Source organism: Tamandua tetradactyla, chromosome 18 (assembly GCF_023851605.1).
Source record: "Tamandua tetradactyla isolate mTamTet1 chromosome 18, mTamTet1.pri, whole genome shotgun sequence".
In the NCBI taxonomy this organism is placed as follows: domain Eukaryota; kingdom Metazoa; phylum Chordata; class Mammalia; order Pilosa; family Myrmecophagidae; genus Tamandua; species Tamandua tetradactyla.
Genome location: NC_135344.1, coordinates 62,843,653 through 62,863,150, shown reverse-complemented (window position 1 = coordinate 62,863,150; position 19,498 = coordinate 62,843,653). Strand labels below are relative to the sequence as shown.

The 19,498-nt window shown below is 37.5% G+C and overlaps 1 protein-coding gene and 1 pseudogene across 2 annotated transcripts in view; one reads left to right on the top strand and one right to left on the bottom strand.

Annotated features, from left to right (window-relative positions):
* The window catches only part of ROCK1 (Rho associated coiled-coil containing protein kinase 1), a 188,905-nt gene extending 169,658 nt beyond the window's left edge, over nucleotides 1-19,247 (bottom strand). Inside the window, exon 1 of one of the 2 annotated variants that reach the window (XM_077135842.1) lies at nucleotides 18,266-19,247. In XM_077135842.1, the coding sequence (XP_076991957.1) occupies nucleotides 18,266-18,358 (93 nt within the window). In that variant the 5' untranslated portion in view covers nucleotides 18,359-19,247. The remainder of the gene's footprint in view (nucleotides 1-18,265) is intronic. The other variant, XM_077135841.1, reaches the window with a different exon arrangement.
* Nucleotides 1,071-1,705, top strand: LOC143662264 (protein YIPF5 pseudogene; annotated as a pseudogene).
* Nucleotides 19,248-19,498: the final 251 nt, after the last annotated feature.

Below are 19,498 nucleotides of genomic sequence, written 5' to 3'. Positions count from 1 at the left end.
CACCCAGAGAGACCCAAGAGATGTCAAGAGATGAAACCCAGCCCTGGAGAAGCCAAGTGAGGAACCCCCACAGGAAACAGAGGCTAAAAGCAACAAAGCCTAGGAGCAAGGGACTAGCAGATGTCGGCCAGGTGCGTTCCGAGATGACAGAGGTGTTCCAGAAGACATGAGCCTTTCTTGGGTGAAAGTAACCTCTTGTTGGCGCCTTAATTTGGACGCTTTCATGGCCTTAGAATTGCAAATCTGGAACTTAAAAAATTCCCCTTTTAAAAGCCGTTCCATTTCTGGTATATTGCATTCTGGTAGCTTTAGTAAATTAAAACGGGGGGTAGGGGGGTGGGGGGCGGATAAGAAAGCCCCAATTGTGTTATCTTACAACAGAACTAAAGCAAAAGGAGAAGCAAAGGAAAATTATTCAACTGAATGCTACTACAAACTTAAGTCCTCTAGATAGTTCTGAATTATAAAAATAAGAATCCTGCTTAAAATACTAGATATTTAGGGCTAATCCACTAGTTATAACACATTTGCTTTATAAGGCGAAAGAATGTAATAGCACTAGTGTAGAAAGATGTACTGTGTAAAAGAAACATTCATTGTCCGTAAAGTTTCAAAATCTAAATGGTTACTATTCTAAACCTGAAAGATTTATTTGGGAAAAAGTTTTTAAAAAAACACATTAAAACTATGGCAACAAAACTAGGGTTTCTGGAAACCAAAGTGCTTCTAAAACAGATTGACCACTGATACTTAAAGTCTGCTCTCAAACTCTGATGGCAAGGGATATATACCTTCGAAAGAAAACATTTTTGGTACATGTAATACAATGTTGTTTTTCCAGAAATACCTTTGCTAGTATACATAGCAATGGGGTATTTGGGAATGCTGAAGCCGTGTTTGATCATTTGAAACGTCAGGCTTTGATAACTTCAACACGGATTTTTACCAAACAAATTACAGCATCGATGACCAATCACAACAGTCCTTTCATTACGGAGGAAGTGGAGGACCCTACAGTAAACAGTATGGTGGCTATGACTATGCACAGCAAGGTCGATTTGTCTCTCCAGATATGATTCAGCCACAGCAGTCATACTCTGGGCAGATTTTCCAGCCATCTCAGGCATACACTCCAACCACACCTCAGTCATTCTACAGAAATAAGTTTGAGGATAAGTCACCATTATTGGAAGAATTAGGTACCAATTTTGACAAAATTGTCCTATGAGAAACTAGTCTAATCTGGCAAAAAACACTCACAGTGCTACATCCATTAAAAGTAGTACACTGCAGTATCATGAATGAGACCGATTAGGCAGGACCAATGTTTTTTGGCCTTGCCTTTGGAGCTACATTGTTACTGGTTGGCAAAATCCAGTTTGGCTATTATGGGATTAGTGCAATTGGATGTCTAGGAATGTTTTGTTTATCAAATTTAATGAGCATGACAGGTGCTTCATTTGGTTGTATGGCAAGTGTCCTTGGATACTGTCTTTTTCCCTTGATCCTACTTTCCAGCTTTGCAGTAGTATTTTCTTTACAAGGATTGGTAGGAATCATTCTCACTGCTGGGATTAATGGATGGTGTAGTTTTTCTGCTTCCAAATTTTTTATTTCTGCATTAGTCATGGAAGGACAGCAATTTCTAGTAGCACATCCTTGTGCTTTGTTATACAGAGTCTTTGTCCTAATTTCTGTCTTTTGAACTGAATTTATCTAGAATGTGGACATCAGCAGGCAAAATACACAAAAAGGGCCTTGAATCGTAAATAGGACCAGCAAACTGCTACAGCACCACTCTTGTGCAAATTTAAAGTTTGACCATTAGAGCAATGGAAGTAAATATATTATTTTTTGTTCATTTTTACAGAACTTTGGTATACTATATTGGGTTTACCTGCAGTGTGACTAGCTTTAATTGTTCATGCTTATATAAATATGATGCACTATTTGTTTTCTGTTCTACAGCCTTTAGAAAAAGACCTTTTTTCCTTGCAAGTTATATTATGATGTTTTTGACAGATTTTTTATCAACTGTGGAAAACTAACCACATTGCCAATAATCTTTCTCAAAAACAACCCAGCCATAGTAGATATAAGACTTACTATAGAAATATTTTACCAAGGAATTAGAAAAGAAAATTTGACTGTATGCTTAAACAAGGTGCACTTGAGGCGAGAAAAGGTGATACCAACATCAATTTTTTTATGATTTTGCTTTTCATAAATTTGACATTTCTTTAAATAATCTCATGAAATATTTCCTAAAATTCAGAGATACAAAAGTTCACAGTCTATTTTACTGTTGACATGAAATGTGCATATCTATTTAGACAATGGCATTAACTAAACTGGTAACCTGGACTGGCAACATTAATGCTCATAGTTTGTTCTCTACATTTCCCAGGGAAAAGAAAATCACTAACCTTTTTTGAGGAGTATATTTATAATGTCAGAGTTGTATTACAGCTATCAGTGTAAAGTATATTTGATGCTCAGTAATTAAAATGTTCCTAATTTAAAAAAAAAAAAGAAATGCCTCTTCAAGAGAAAAAGAAATAAGGAATTTCTAAAAATTAAGCACCGATATGAAAATTAAATTTCCTCAGGGAATTTTAATGGCCTTTGATCTTAAATATAACTAAAATCTGCTTAATCATTATGCCATTACTACACACATGCCAGTGTTCTATGGGACAATTATAGTGTAAAAAAAAACAGTGTTCCAAATTGTTTACCTTGACAACATAAAATGGCTCTTTACAATCACTCTTCAACTATATCTTTCGGCCTCATTTTCTCTACACAAATGTAGTTAGGTAGGCTTGAGCCACAGTGTGCTAGCAGCCATTTTCCAAATAGGACATGCTCACCCTACCCTACTGTCTTTTGCACCTACTCTTTCCCAATTGGAATGTGAACACAACTTATATTTAGCTTGCCTCAAATGTCATATCATGCTACCTTCCCCAATAACCCTGGGAAAGTGAGACTGTGATATAGATTTGGGAGTCATGAGAGCACTTCAATACATGAAAAACAGATGGAATTATCCAGTGAGAGTGATCAGAGGGAGAACCGAAAAAAGAGCAAAAACAGAAACCTGGAAACACTAAGAGGTAAGAAGAAATATACGGTTGATGAATAGCCAAAGAGGAGGGGAACAAAGATAGAAAAGCATTAGGAAAGCTGAAGTAGCTCCTAGAAGGAACTTAAGAGCAGAGTATAATGCTACAAAGAAGGTCAAATAGAATGAAGAATGCAAAAGAAACCAAATAAATTTTTAATTAAAAAGTCAGTAGCAACTTCAAATAGAATATTTCCTCAAAGTAATAGGGGCAAGAACCACTTTATAGGGGGCAGAAAACTTAATGGAAAATGAAGAAATGAAAAAACTGTCAAAAGACTGCAATGTTTCAGAACCTAAACTTGATAGAATACTTTTAGGTAGAAGAGACTTATTTTTACAGAAGATAAAAGATGGTGTGAAGTTACAAGAAATGTAGGGACGACAGGATCAAGATCCCAAATTGAGATGCTAACTTTCTAAAGCAGTAGAAAAACACTTCTATATAAACAGTATCTTATTTGAAACAGTATCCTTTGAAATGGAGTCGTATTTCAAAGTACGACACTCAATAGTCAAGTGACCTTCAGCAAGCAAGTTCTTTAATCCCTCACAGTCTCAAGGTTCTCATCAGGAAAACAAGGATAACAACAGTAACTACTACATAAGACTGTTGTTAACAACAGTTTACTGGATTTTATTTTGTCTCATATATCCCAAACTAAATGGTGGAAAAGCCAGCAACACAAGAACACCAACAAACACAGACAAAAAAAAAAAATCAAGAAAATCCTGTTCTCTCTAGCCGAAGGACTAGAAAAGAGGTAACCTAATAAAACTAAAAACTTTTAGACATAACCGCATAACATCAGTCAAATATCATGGAAATAACTGCAACTCCAGTCCCACCCCCATAAGTAAAGGCTAAATAAGTGGTGCCAGAGGCTTCCCCTCTTGCCTTTCTGTATGAGGCAACATTCCCCATCGCTGGAGTGATGTCAGAGAGGGTTAAGAAAAGAGTGTGATTTCATTTCCATTGAGTGGTGACAAGACTATCCCTGCAGTGTCAGTGAAGACTATGTGGGGAGCCTGGACTTCATTATCTAGCAGGTGGTAACAAAGAACCTCTTCTCTCCTCACTGGGAAGGAATCAGAACACGACTAGTGGAAAGCCAAGATTTTCAACACCACTCAGTCATAAAGAGGGTAACCTTTACAGTACCAGGAGATGGGGAGCCTGAAATTCCCTCATTCCAGCCCCAGAGTCATGAGGTATCCTTATTTCCCTAGATGTCAATGGAAGCTAAATTGGGAAAACTGCCGGTACTGAGACAGTATCCCCACCCCTACCACATTTCCTGGCAGGAGTGATGTCAGAGGAGGCCTGATAAAGCAGAAGATTTAAATATGATCCAGAGTCTCATAATCCTAAAATGTTCAAGTTTCAACAGAAAAAAAAAAAGAATCAGGAAAATCTCAGTTTATTCAAGAAAAGACAATCAACCGATGATACATATGTTGGAGTAATTTGACAAGAATTATAAAGCAGACTTCATAAAAGATGCTACAACAAGCAATTACTAGCACCCTTGAAACAAATGAAAAAAGGAGTACATCACAAGGGGAAAAAAGATCTCAGCAAAGAAAGAGAAGATATAAAGAACCAAATGGAAAGTTTACAATGGAAAAATACAGTAACTGAAAAAATTTTAAAACTCACTAAATGAATGTAACAGGAGAGAATGGGAAGCAAGGAGAAAGAATGAATGAACTTGAAGACAGAACAATAGAAATTACCCAATCTGAACAACAAAGTAAAAATAGGGAAAGGTAAAAAACAAACTTGGAACCATAACAAAGAGAATGGGGCTAAAAAGGATTAAAATGATGGCTAAAACTTTCCCAATTTAGGCAAAAGACATAAACCTATAGATTGAAGAAGTGAGCAAACACCAAAGAGAACAAACCCAAAGAAATTCAAGCCAAAAAAAGAATAATGAAAGACTGACTCACTTCCTTTAACAATCAAGAACAAAGATCAAGTCCTCTCTCACCGCGTGTATTCAATGTAATACTGGAACTTGTAGCCAGCTCAATAAGAAAAAGAAATAAAAGGTGTCAAGATCAGAAAAGAAGAAATAAGAGTCCATATTTTGCAGATCACTATTCAAGATAAAATATTACAGGACTTACTTCCTCCCTCCAACCCAGACAATAAACATTTAAGATCTTTTCCCTACTACTTAATATTACAAATCTTCCCCTAAAATCTCCACAGTTTTCAGTTAACTTAAATATTTTTCATTTATTGCTTTTGTGTACAAAGCAGTCTGCAAACATATCTCTTTGTGGAATGTTATCTACAGCTTCATAGTAAAATGGAAAGAGAACCAGACTAAAGACAACAAAGCCTGCAACTTCAGCTCTATGCCTTTAGGAAATTCATTCACCTTTTCTAAGGTTTAATTTACTCATTTATAAAGTGAGAAAAACAATATCTGCCTTCCTTAGCACACAGAATTGTTGTAAAGATTAAATAAAATAGTGAATGTGTGCAAAGTCTTAGAAAAATTAATCATTATTGTGTAGATTGGGACACTTATGCACTGCTGATGGGAATGTGTAACGGTATAGCCGCTATAGAAGACTTCTGGCAGTTCCTCAGAAAACTAAATACTGAGTTGCCCAGTGACCTGGCAATACCACTACTTGGTTATATAACCAGAAGAGCTGAAAGCAGTGACACAAACAGACATTTGCACACTGATGTTCATAGCAGCATTATTCATAATTGCCAAAAGATGGAAACAATCGATGTGCACATCAACAGAGAAATGATTAACAAAATGTGGTAACAGACACGATGGAATATTATGCAACAGTAAGATGAAATGATGTCCTGAACCATATGACAAGATGGATGAACCTTGAGGACATAATGCTGAGTAAAAAAGCCAGACGCAAAAGGACAGATACTGTATGATTCCACTTTCATGACCACGGTAAAGGTAAAATCAGATGCTTATAATACAGAATATAGGGGACCTAGAGATACATGGTTAGCTAACAAAGTTGAACTTATATGTACGAGAATAAAGACATGAAGGCAGCTCACTAGTGGGTCTAAAAGTAATATTACCTTATTGAAAGTGAACATGATTGAAAGGGATTGCATAGACCCAGGCATTCAACCGATGATCACTACAAATATATAAATAAGTTCTTGCATGAACCACTGCAAAGGTATGAATCTTGTACAAAGAATGCATAAGTTCCAGTTTACGGGGGAAAACTGCTATTGCATGTTATAGGCTATGTTTAACAGGAAAACACCAACAATACCACAGCAACAGCAAGGGTAATTAATGGGAGGAGGGACAAGAGTTAAGGGGAGGTTTGGATTTTCTAGTTGGTGAGGGTGTATTCTCTTGGGAACAATGAAATTACCTAAAATTGAGAGTGCTGATGGACTGTTGGCTTTGAACATTAAACATGATGCTCAATGAATGGAGGTAGTAAAGGATACATGACTGAGAAGTACACTGGAGAATGATGGTGTATACATATGATTGAATGTTGTGCTGCTACAAAAAGTAATGAAATTGTGAGGCATTCAACATTGTAAATGAACCTGTGGGACATTTGATGAGGCAAAATAAGGCAGGAACAAAAGAGCAAATATGGTTGCATTAAGAAAATACTTATAAGAAAACAGGGACCTAGATTATAAGCTCTTATAGCAGTCACATTTACTTCAGAGTGGTAATTATTATTTCTGGATTTTAAGAGACAGTTTTATATATGTATGACCTGGTATTTAGGGATAAGAATGAAGCTGATCAGGTAAGGATTAAAGTAATTCAGAATACAGGGATAAGGAAGGCACTGGCTGCATTTCAGAACCTAATCTACTTTTTGAGGCCAAAGGAAGAAAGGTTTACGTTGTCCAGAACCTAAATTTTCTGTAGTACATAATCTAACTCAACCTGTCTAGACAGATCATCTAAACAATCCATACACAGGGAGCCCAGAAGAATGCAGGACTTTAATTCTATATATCTTAATATAATGCCTAGACACATCTGAGAGTAAATTAAACAGATAATCAAAAAGTATCAGCACATCTGAGAGTAAATTAAACAGATAATCAAAAAGTATCAGCCGGTAGCATAACAGTGGGTCAATGGCAGAATTCTCACCTACCATGCCAGAGACCCAGGTTCGATTTCCAGAGCCTGCCAAGCCAAAAAAAAAAAAAAAAAGTATTAAGTTTATTTTGTCCAGAACCTAAATTTCCTGTAGCACATAATCTAACTTAACCTGTCTAGATAGCTCATTTAAACAACTGAAACACAAGGAGCCCAGAATAAAAATGAGGGCCTTTAATCCTGTATAGCTTAATGTAATGCCTGGATATATCCCAGAATATATTAAGCAGATAATCAAAAAGTACTGGCAAAGTTCCTTGAGGGACGGGACAAAAAATATGGAACTATTAAACTTTACCACCAAGGAAACCCTTGATACTAGGTCAAACATCAGAGACACCCAAATCAATAGGCCAAGTCTTTGATCTTGAGCCTTACTCTTGTGACATATATGTAGCGGAGAAGCTCAGTCTACCTATAGGTATGCCTAAGAGTCACTGCCAGAGGACCTCTTTTGTTGCTCAGATGTGGCCACTCTCTCCCTCTAAACCCAACTCTGCAAGTAAACTCATTACCCTCACCCCTACATGGAACACAACTTCCACAGTTGTTAAGTCTCCCTGGTAATGGGGGACACGACTCCCAAGGATTAGCCTGGCCCTGTTACTGTGGGATTGAAAATACCTTGCTGACTAAAACAGGGAAAAGAAATTTAACAAAATAAGGTATTAGTGGCTGAGAGATTTCAAATAGAGAGGTTATTCTAGAGGTTACTCTTATGCAAGCTTCAGCTAGATATTGCAAATGGCCACGGTATGCCAAGTTTCAATGCACAGTATTCCTCAAGACCCCAAAGAATACCCTGGGCCCAATCCGAAGCTCTACAAGTGTTTCACTCACTAAGTTTATTTCTCGGAAACATAAAGCCTCCAGATTGTTCCTATACCAGATAAACCCTGAAAAACAGAGGTACCAGTCTCTCCAAGAACACCAACTAGCTGCATCCTCCTACTCCATAATGTTGATACCCCTTTTCAACACGAAGAAGTTAGAATGGTCATTTTGCCCAAACATCCCTGAAGACTGAGAAAAGGATCAAAAGAGAGGGAAGAGTTATAACAGAGAAGATAGGATTTAACAAGTGACTGTGACCACTGAAACATTATATTGATATTTCTTGTTAGTCTCTAGTATATTAGAACAGCAAGAAGGAAATACCTGAAATTATGGAACTGTAAACGATACAATACTACGTAAATTTGCTCTATAACTACTTGTTAAACTGTACCTTGAAAATTATCATTTTTCTGAATATGTTATATTTCACAATAAAATGTTTAAAAAGAATCTGGTTTAAACAATCAGAGAAACCTGAATATAAACTGGGAATTAATGGTACCAAGGAACTTTTAATTCTGTTATGTATAATAATGGCCATCGTGGTTATGTAAGAAAATGTCCTTTGTTGTTTTTAAAGATGTGTATTGAAGTGTATAAGAGTGTGTAATAGTTTGAAACTGTGGCAGACCCCATAAAAAGCCATATGCTTTAATCCTCATTTAATATTGCTGGGCAGGATCTTTTTGATTACGTTGCTTCCATGGAGATGTGACCCACCCCATTGTGGGTGGGGCCTTTTTTTTGATAGGTGGTTCTTATGGAGCTGTATCTCCACCCATTCAAGATGGGGTTGCTTACTAGACTCCTTAAGAGGGAACCATTTTGGAAAAAGCTTGAGAGCCCACACAGCCAGAAACCTTTGGAGATACAGAAGGAAAACACCCCAGGGGGAATTCCTAGGAAATGAGAAGCTAGGAGAGAAAGCTAGCAGACATTGCCATGTGCATTCCCAGCTGACAGAGGTGTTCTAGACGGCATATAAGACTTTCTTAAGTGAAGGTAACTTCTCGCTGATGTCTTAATTTGGACATTTTCAAGGCCTTACAACTGTAAACTTGCAACTTGATAAATTCTCTTTTTAAAAGCCATTCCATCCAGCCAATCCTAAAGAACACCTAAGGCAATTTATAAGATTCCACAAGGGTTCCAGGCACTAGAGTAACTTACCAGAAACCAACAACCTCTAGATGGGTCCCTGGTCCAGATAAGTCTTGAAACCTAGCCCAGCCTCTCCAGAACATCAAATAGATCCATCTCCCTACCCCATATTCATGACAGCCCCTTCCAATATCAAAAATTTAGAATTGCCAAAGCCCAAAAACACCCAATAAGAGGTATGGAAAGAGCAAAGATGATGGTGGAATTATAATAGAAGACAGGACTTAAATGAATAAGAATGCTCCATCATTAAATTGATATCTCTTTTAAGTCTCCAGTATTTTAGAATAGCTAGAAGTAAAAATCTAAAATTGTGGAATTGTAACTCATGTCAAGCTCTGAAATATGTTCTACAACTAATTGTGGTGCTGTGCTTGGAAATTTATAGCTTTTTCGTATATATATATATATATATATATATATATATATATGTTATTGCTCACAAAAAAAAAGAAGGAAAAAAAAGTCGATTGTGATGATAAAAAAATTAAGCCCGCTAGCCTCCTATAATCTGGAGCAGCTAGAAGTAAAAACATGAGCGGATCATATGGTAGCCCATGACAAACTCTGGGATCTATCTTTTAACCAATTTTTGAAAAGCACTTTGAAAACTATTGCTTTTTTATTTCTTTGCTTTGCATATGTGTTACACTATACAATAAAAAAGTTTAAAAAAAAAAAAAAAAAGCCATTCCATTTCTGGTATAATGCATTCCGGCAGCTTGAGCAAGCTAAAACAGTGAAATGACAATGTCCAGAATTTAAAGTATTTTGGCAAGATAAAGAATTAATGAAGCAAATGTGACAAAATTTTGCAAACTGCAGAATATGGGTAATATGGGTTCAATATATCATTTTGCCTACTGCTGTGTATATTTAAAATTTCTCATTATAAAGTTACCAAAAACAACAACAACATGTTCTTTCATTATAACAACAGTTCTCAAATTTAAGTATGTCCAAGAATCCAGATATCATGCAGAATTCTAAGACTCATCCCCCAAAATTCCAGTTTTGTTTGTCTGGGCATGGGTCCAAATTCCATTTTTAACAAGTTTCTCAAGTGGGTCTGATACAATCTACAGACTCATATCTGAAAATTATACACTTAGACTACTTTACCACAAGTTTTCAAATATATCCAAAACCTTAATGGAAAAGCATGATCATATCATTTACCTCCCCTCCAAGCCTTACTCCACACTAAATGCTCAAAAGTAATCCTTTTTCTGAGACTATAAATTCCATGAAGGCATGCACCATATTTGCTTTTACTCACCATGGCGTCCCCAGTGCCCATCAGAATGCCTAGCATACAGTACACACCAAACAAACATTTACTGAATGAATGAATAACAAGCCAAGAAAAAAAAAGAGTTAACTATGGTTCACTGTTTCAGAATTGGTTCCAGAGAATGATCTGAGATAAAATTTCAAGTTCTTGCCCAAAGTCAGTAAGTACAGGAAGTAAGGTTCAATAAAGAGGGGTACAGGTTGGTTTACCTTTTAAAATACAACACAAGTATAAGACAACCTCTCACCTCTTGAGATATCAAACTATGGATATTAATTTGAGCATCTAATTTTCTACTGATTGTTTAGACACTCACTATAATAAAAACATACTGAGTATTTCCCAATCCCAAACAAGGAAGGCAGGTATATTAGAAAAATAAACTACATGTGAACTTAATTTCTACTTTCTCAGTTCAAAAAGTACAAATCCTTATGGTTATGAAAAAAAGTCACAAATTCAAAAAAGAGTAAGTGCTAAATATCACAATTAAAAATTAATTTAGGATGGAGGACAATCAATTCAACAGGGTGAACCCTCAATCTTGTGGCTCACTCCTATGAAGCTTATTCCTGCAAAAGAGAGGCTAAGCCTAGCCTACTGATAATTATGCCTACGAGTCACCCCCAGAGAACCTCCTTTGTTGCTCAGTTGTGGCCTCTCTCTCTAAGTCAACTTGGCAGGTGAATTCACTGTCCTCCTCCCTACATGGGATATAATTTCCAGGGGTGTAAATCTACCTGACAACATGGGACTGATTCCCAGGGATAAGCCGGGACCCGGCATCATGGGAACAAGAAAGCCTTCTTGACCAAAAGGGGAAAGAGAGAGATAAGACAAAATAAAGTCTCAGTGGCTAAAAGATTTCAAACAGAGTGAGGAGGTTATCCTAAAGCATTATACAGATATCCCTTTTTAGTTTATGTTGTATTGGAGTGGTTAGTGGGTAGTACCTGAAACTGTTGAACTGTAACCTTGATTCTTGAAGAAGACTGTCTAACTATATAGCTTTTACAAAATGACAGTGTGATTGTGAAAACCGTGTCTGATGCTCCTTTTATCCAGAGTATGGACAGATAAGTTAAAAAGTAAATAAATGAGGATAAATAAATAATAGGGGGAGATAAAGGGTTAAAACTGCGTAGCTTGAAATACTGTAGGTCAGTGAAAAGGAGGGGTAAGGGGTTTGGAGGTATGAGTTATTCTTTTCTTTTTCTGGAGTAATGTGAATGTTCTAAAAATGATCATGGTGAAGAATACATAACTATGTGATGGTACTGTGAGACACTGATTGTATAATATGACTGGACTGTATGTGTGTGGATATTTCTCAATAAAAATATATTTTAAAAAATTAATTTAGGATAATCTTCCAAGGCTATCTGGAATTAGTGGCAAAAATAACACTTACTAAAGGTGGTTCCTATTCTTAAACATTTGTACCTCAACACTGTTTAACTACTTAGTTTTATTTCTTAAATGATAACACAATTTTTAAAAACTTTCTGTTGAAGTTTAATGCACAAAGGTTCACAAAGTTTTAGAGACCCAAAGGACATTAGCAATTATCTCATCCAACTCTTTATTCCACAAATGGGGAAACTGAAGCTCAGAGAGTTAATGGTAAAACAAGGCTCTGAATTTCCAGTCAAGTATGACTTTCACTAAATATGCTGGTAACACATTTAAAAAATAAATAAATATTGGCCATTGTGAAATACAGTATTATCTATTCATCTTCTTGTACATATAATATGTGTGGTATCCATCAGTTATGCCCTGGACTTAAACTAAATGGATGTACCCTTTATGGGGCTATTGGACTATTTTCAGCAAGAGAATTCCATGAGTAATATTTCCTGATACATAGGTTTTTCTCACATACACGGTAATAGTCTCTAGTTTTCACCATATATACACAATACCAAAACTTATAATCATGAAAACTCTACAATTATGCAAAGTCTACTCTAAAACTAAGAATTTACTCTTTGTTCATTATAAAATTTTATATGTGGTTCCTTCTCCCGAATTAAAAACATTTCTAACTCAAGAGATTAATGAATGGCCCAATTCACATCTCAGCTGTTACTCTGGGCACCGCTCTATACACCCACAGAGTTCTCCTAGGACAAGACAGCCTAGCACACTGAAAGTATAAAAGATACATACCGAATGGGAGCAAGATAACCAAATTTCCACAAACTATGAACAGTTCCCAAGTGTCTTTCATAGCAAACCCTTAACACAAAGTAGATATGTTATAAATCATAACTAAATGAATAATTGGTTTTCAAAAAGTCTCCCTATCTTACAATATCCCACTTACCTGTATCCACATAAGTTACAATTGATTCTGATGTTTTAGAAACTTCAATAAAGCAAAGCCAAATTATGAATTTATGAGTATGGCTTGAGGTACCAAAAAATTACTCTTCACTTAGAGAAGACAATAAATAACTTCCAGCCCAAGTACAGTAACTAGCACATAAGAATACAATAAATATGACAATAATGTCACCAATTATCAAACACTTTTTGAATACCAGACATTGAGATAATTGTCTATACAATTTAATATAATTCTTACAACAATCTAATACAATTATGCCCCCATTTTCCTAAAGACGAAACAAACATTAAGAGGTTAAAATAACTCACCTAAAATCATCCAGCAAATATATGGCAGAGCCTGGATTTGAACCCACGTTTAAACTCTACACAAAAATTTGCTAAGTGAATGAATGAGTTAGGAGAGTAATTTACTTAAAAAAAAAAGTTCTTGCAACATATTAACAAAAAAACAGTCTGGTCCAAACCAACCAGATAAGCAATATATGTTGGTAACAAACATTAATTATAAATTATGAACACAGGTAGACTTTAGACCCTGGTGTTTTTTTGGGGGGGGGAGGGGGTAAATGGTCCAGGAATCGAACCCGGGTCTCCCGCATGGAAGGTGAGCATTCTACCACTGAATCGCCCGTTTTTATTGAACACAGGCAGACTTTAATGATCAAAGGCTTCATGACCTCAGGTCTTTTCATTCCACCAACAGTAACATAACCCAAAATATGATCAATTTAATCGCCGAGGTGTGCACAGAGATTATATAGCAATAATCCAGGAATTAGAAATCCCGGAGAAAAACTTGTAATAACACAAGAGTAATATGAAACATGTGGCCTAGGATGCTCAAAGTTAAAGCTCACAAGAACTCCAGTTGACTGTCAAGGACAATAGTGTTGTTAATGACAAAAACAGATAAGCATATTGAAGAAAGCTTATTATGGAATATGAGGAATTTGAGTATTAACATGATATCCAAGTAGAGATGGCCAGTAAGTAGTCAGATATTTAAGATTTGAAATCAGATAAAAGACTAAAATTAAATATTTGGATATCATAGGTATAGAAGATGATAGTAATTGAAGCTGTAAGAATGGATTAACTCTCCAAGAGAGAAAGGTAAGTACTATGGGACAAAACCTGAGGCAGAAACAGACGTCAGCAATGAAAAGAAAAAAAGCAGTGGGCCAACTAAGCCCAGGAAAAAAAAGAAACTAAAATTTAAAAACCTCAAAGATTAATACCTAAAACTTTATTTACATTTGCTTCTACACACTGAAAAACTGAATAAGAAATGGTAATAACAAATATATATAAAGGGGATAGCTCAATGTTAGTACCCGGTATGCACTGTTCAACTAAACATTGGTTCTCTTTTCTCCCTACCACTCACTTACTACTAAACCTCCACAAGCTAAATGAAAACTGGAAAGAAATGTCATACTTTTGTAACTGGCATCCTGAAGCAGTGTGCTAAATATGCTACTGACAAAATAGATGTATTTTCATGCAATGTATATCAAACTTCAAGATGAATATATCCCTAACCCTCCCATCCATCTGTGGTTTTCCTTTTTAATTTAGGAATCGTGTGCATTTTTTTTCCTCTGGAAAAATTAAACAGACTTAAACTCTATCCCATATTCTGTTTTCAGAGGTACTCAAAACTATCGAGAAATTGTTACAAACCCTAGATAAAATAATTCTATGGTAAGGGAGCTGGAAAAAGGAAAACAGTTTTTGATAATCATTATAAAATATAATGTGGACCATAAGATAACCATAAGGTTACTGGAAAGAATCTGAGTTACAGAAAAGCAAGGATGAGTAATTTGAATGATCTAGGAAACTAGTGAATGGTTATTATATTATCTTAGTATCTACAGATTAGTTTAGCATTTATATTTATAATATGAAAAACTGGCTCATTCAGTTCTTCAAAAAAAATTATAGGTGTTTAAGGAAGAGTTGGAGAGCCACTTATCAGGACTTCGTCCAGCTACATGATTTTGTAACTACTAATATTCATTATTAGTATCTCAACAAAAGAGCTGCTTTATGAGTAAAGTGGTCTAAAATTACATTTACCAGCAAAATTTTGTGAAACTAAAAGGTTTAGAACTTCCATTTCTAGAGTGGATCTAGCAAAGGAAATGGAAAAGAAGCATAATTTGGTAACCTTACTTTTTGAGGTTACAAAAAAATCTAGAACTAGAGTAGTGCATTGGCATATAAGTACTCAATAAGTATCAATTTTAAAAAGGCCAAAATAAAGAACAAGAAAGGCAACCAGAGCGAAAGTAGCATTATGCCTATAATATATGAAATGTTGTCCAGATGAGGCCAGATAGGAAAGAATAAATTCACCAAAAAAAAACAAGTTACTTGATTCACTCTAAATAGCAGACATAAAATGAAAGAGGAAACAAATGCTCAATTATAAACACAAAATATCATGCAGAGGAAATTCATGCTAGATGCTGCAAAACTGGAAGGAGGGCTATTTTTTTTTCTTTTGTGTGCTGTGTGGTGAGGGTCATACTTCATACTTTTCCATTTGAATATTCCATTATTGCAGCTTTTTTTTTTTTAATGCAAAGGCCGAGAAATCGAACCTGGGTTTCCCACATGGCAGAGAACTACCCATACACCCCTGGAAGGAGGACTATTGATGTCCAAAGAAAAGTTCTATTTTTATCAAGTTTAGATTAGTACCATAATACAATTTCAGTAACAGCTATCAAAAAAAAAAAACAGTTGCAGAACTAAAAAGAAAAAGGGTCAAAATTACTCTGGGTAAAAAAATTAACCAATCTGTTGATTATATTTTCCTTTTCTAAATGTTCTTTTAAAAGTCTTGGACTCCATGATAACTGGCTCTCCTAACTCTGAAAGGCCCTGACTACCTACTTCCTTGACTCATCTTTGTTCAGTCTTCCTCTTTTATCCACTGTTCACTCCCTGCAATATCTCCCTTTATCATTACATCAGTTATAACTTGCACCTCTATGCAAATGATTTTCAAGTCATCACCTTTACTTATGAGTTCAGTTCTGTATCTCCAACAGTTCACAGTTCATTTTTTTGTGGCTGTCCCAATTTCCATCAAATATATCTAAAATTGAATTTGTCTGTATGCCTACTCTTCCAATCCTGACTTTGCTGTTTTCATCATTTTCCCTATAATCCAGACTCAAAATTTTAAGAATCATCTGACTATTCTCTTTCTCTCTGGTCCCCCTTCTCCTCTCCAACCCTGCCATCAAGTCCCAGCAAATCTTCCTTCTACATTCTCATGTCCCAATTTTGGACTTCTATCATTTCTGAACTGTTACAATAATTTATTTTTTTTTAATTCCCAGTATCATTTCACATCCAGTCTCATCCCACACTAACCTGTGCTACACACACAACTACCAGATTCAACTCCTTCATTCATCATAGCACCATCTTGTTTATATATATAATGACCTTAGCATACTGAAGAAAATCTAAACTCCTTAGCCTAACAATAGAGTCTTCCACGATCCAACTCCAAGTTATCCTTCTGTTCCCCTAAACATGTCATAGCCAGTCATGTCTCTACCACTTTATTCAAGTTATCCTCCTTTCTCACTGCATTTAAATCCTATCCATCCTCATACTCTAGTTCTCTCAACTCACAGTGATTTCTTCTCAGTTTTCAAGAGAACTTACTACCTATACCAATCATTTAAAATTTATCACATATTTTCTCAATCTGTGAGCATTCTGTTTAACTTCTGTGTATGTGTTTGTGAGATTGGCTCTTGTTTTAGATAGAATATTTTTTGAGGGAAGAGTCAATGACATGTATTTCCTTATATCCTCCACATGTCAATATTTGTTGAAGTTTCTAACAAATGAAATGTACAGCAAGAGGCTAGAAGACAAAGAAAGGTTACTGAACTCTCCTGGCAACACCACTTCATGCAATAAGATCAAAAAGCAAAGTAAAATCAAAGATAAATGGAAATTATGTAAAAATTAAAAGGAAAATTAGACTTAAAATTATAGAAATCCCCAGTAGAAGATGTGTTCTAATTTCTTCCAATTCTCTCATTCAATAAAATGTTTTAAATTGTATTCAGCAGTATTCCTTGCTGCTTCTCAATATGTAGAGCATCCATAACGTAGGTGAACCATTTCAAACATACAACCAACAAGACTCTTATTTCATAGTAAAGGATGCTTTAGAATAATGCTGAAAGCTCAGAGGAGAAACTATCTGGTAAAACCATACACATTTAAAAGTATATACAGGTACTTGGAGTAACTGAAATGCACATTAATTCTAAGCAACCCATGTAGCGTCCAGACTTTAAAATGGTATATTTCACTGAACAGTATTAATTTACCCACTTAATATTAAATACAAACATTGTGTATTTCTAACATAAATCTTCTGAAGATGGTTGTAAAATCCTATCTATAGACATATTCCTTGCCCTGAAACTTTAACGACTGTGTGCTTTTGTTTGGACTAAAACAGAATTATATAACTTACAGTTGTTCTTCAAGGTATAAAGAAAACTCACTTAAAAACAATTTGCAACTATTAGTAATAGAAAAAACTGACAAAACTTAAAACCTCCAATTACTTACAGATAATTTTATATGCTTTATTAAACCATTGAAAGATTTTCAAAATGGTATTCTGGCTTTTCATGTCAGAAAAACTTCTTTAGAATGTTTTTAAAGTGACAAAGGTTAACACACCACCACCAAAAAACGCAGTTATAATAAGAAACCCGTGAGGTCCTTTTGTAATCAACAATAATGTCAAGTAAGTTAACACTGCGATGACTGACGAAGTGTTATCGTAGGTACCTCTAGTCACCTATGATATTTTCGCTCAAAAATTACCTCCAATATCAATTCTCCATTGTCACTTCTGAGTGTAATAAAATTTAAACCTTTTGAGGCTAAATCGCTGTAAATGGAAAGTAATCTTTCCAATAATACAGTTAAACCGATTAGGAAGATTAATATTGCTAAGACCGCCATTCAAGAAACTATTTATATACTTAGAAATAACTTCGCCCTGAAAATTTTTGTAAACGATGTCTGCAATAGCAATTAATAAGTATCTTTCAGGTACCGATGAACCGAGTCAGAGCTAAAAGTTTGGAGAGTAGTGAGTACAGAATCAGTCAAATGACAAACAGGGCCACGCCATGAGATGTAAGTGGTACTCTAAGATTCTTCGGGAGAGACAAATACGCCCCCCCCCCCCAAATGATAATGTACACCTTAAAATTTTCTTTTGCCCAGACTAAAGCAATGCACACAGAAATCACCACAGAAGCAAAACGGAACAGAGCTACTTACCAGCAAACAATCTGAGTTCACTTCCGATTTGGGATCCCGCAGCAGGTTGTCGATTTTTTCAAACCGACTCTCAAAACTGTCCCCAGTCGACATGTTGCTGCTACTGTGACAATACCCTTGTACCAGCACCAGCAGCGGAAAGCAATTTCAACCAACTTCCTCCGCGGTGGGTTCGCAGCCGCCGGCAGAGGAGCCGGAACCTCAGGGTCACCAGGTGCGCCCGGTTCTCCCTCCTCCCCCTCACTGAGGGGATCTCCGCTCTCCGGACCCCGGGCTGGGGGCAACAGCGACCCACAGCCGCTCGGACGCCCAAAGTGGCATCCCACCCCGTAGCCCCTCACGACAGCCGACAGCGCCGTCGCCACCAGCCCGGTCGCTCCAGTGAAGCGCTTCAGCGGGCCCGGGCCGCCTTCGCCATAGAGAGATCCCGATCCCGAGATGCCAGGAGGCGCGAGAGAACGAGAAGCAGGGTGGAGACTCCCTCTGGGCAGCAGAGGAGGGAGAAGAGGAAAAGGGAGAGCGAAGGGCGGGTGAGGAGCTGTGCCAGCTGCCGCCGCCACCGCCTGGGCCACTGCCGGGCCCGCTCCGTTCTGAGACGCCGTAGGCGATCTAGCTCCGAATCCTCGGCTCGACTTGGCCCGGCCCGACGCCCCGATCTGTCTCGGCTCAGAGCTGTTCCCCGCGAGATGGCCTCACTCTCGCATTTTGTCCCGTCACTGCTGGGGCTGCTGCCGTGGTGTCCGGCGGGGCAGACAGGGCGAGGTCGGCGCCCGATGGGGATTTAGCAGAGGAGAAAGGCTGGAGAGCAGACGCTGGGGAAGACGAAGTCGGGTCCCGACGGCTGCTAATGGGGAAGCTTCTGGGAGGGGCTGCGGTCCCGGCCGGGGAAAGGGCGAGTCGCCTCGGCGAATGCCTGGGGGGGTGGGGCGAAGGGGGCTGTGAGGGACTAATATGTCCGCCTTCCTGTTCAAACAAACGGAGACCGCCGGCGCGAACTGCACATGCGCGAGACGGACGATGGGAAGGGGAACCAGCTGAAAGCCCCGCGCGCGCGCACAGGACGGCGCCCTCTCAGGGCGGGGCCGGACCGGCGGGGGGCGGAGCTCCCCAAGCCCGGAGCGCGGGCGGGGCGGGAGGCGGGTCCATGAAGGCAGCAGCTGGGAGGAGCCCGTGGGGTGCGGCATCGGCCCCGCCCTCGGCCCCCACCGGCTGTGGGGAGCAGTCGTGGAGGTC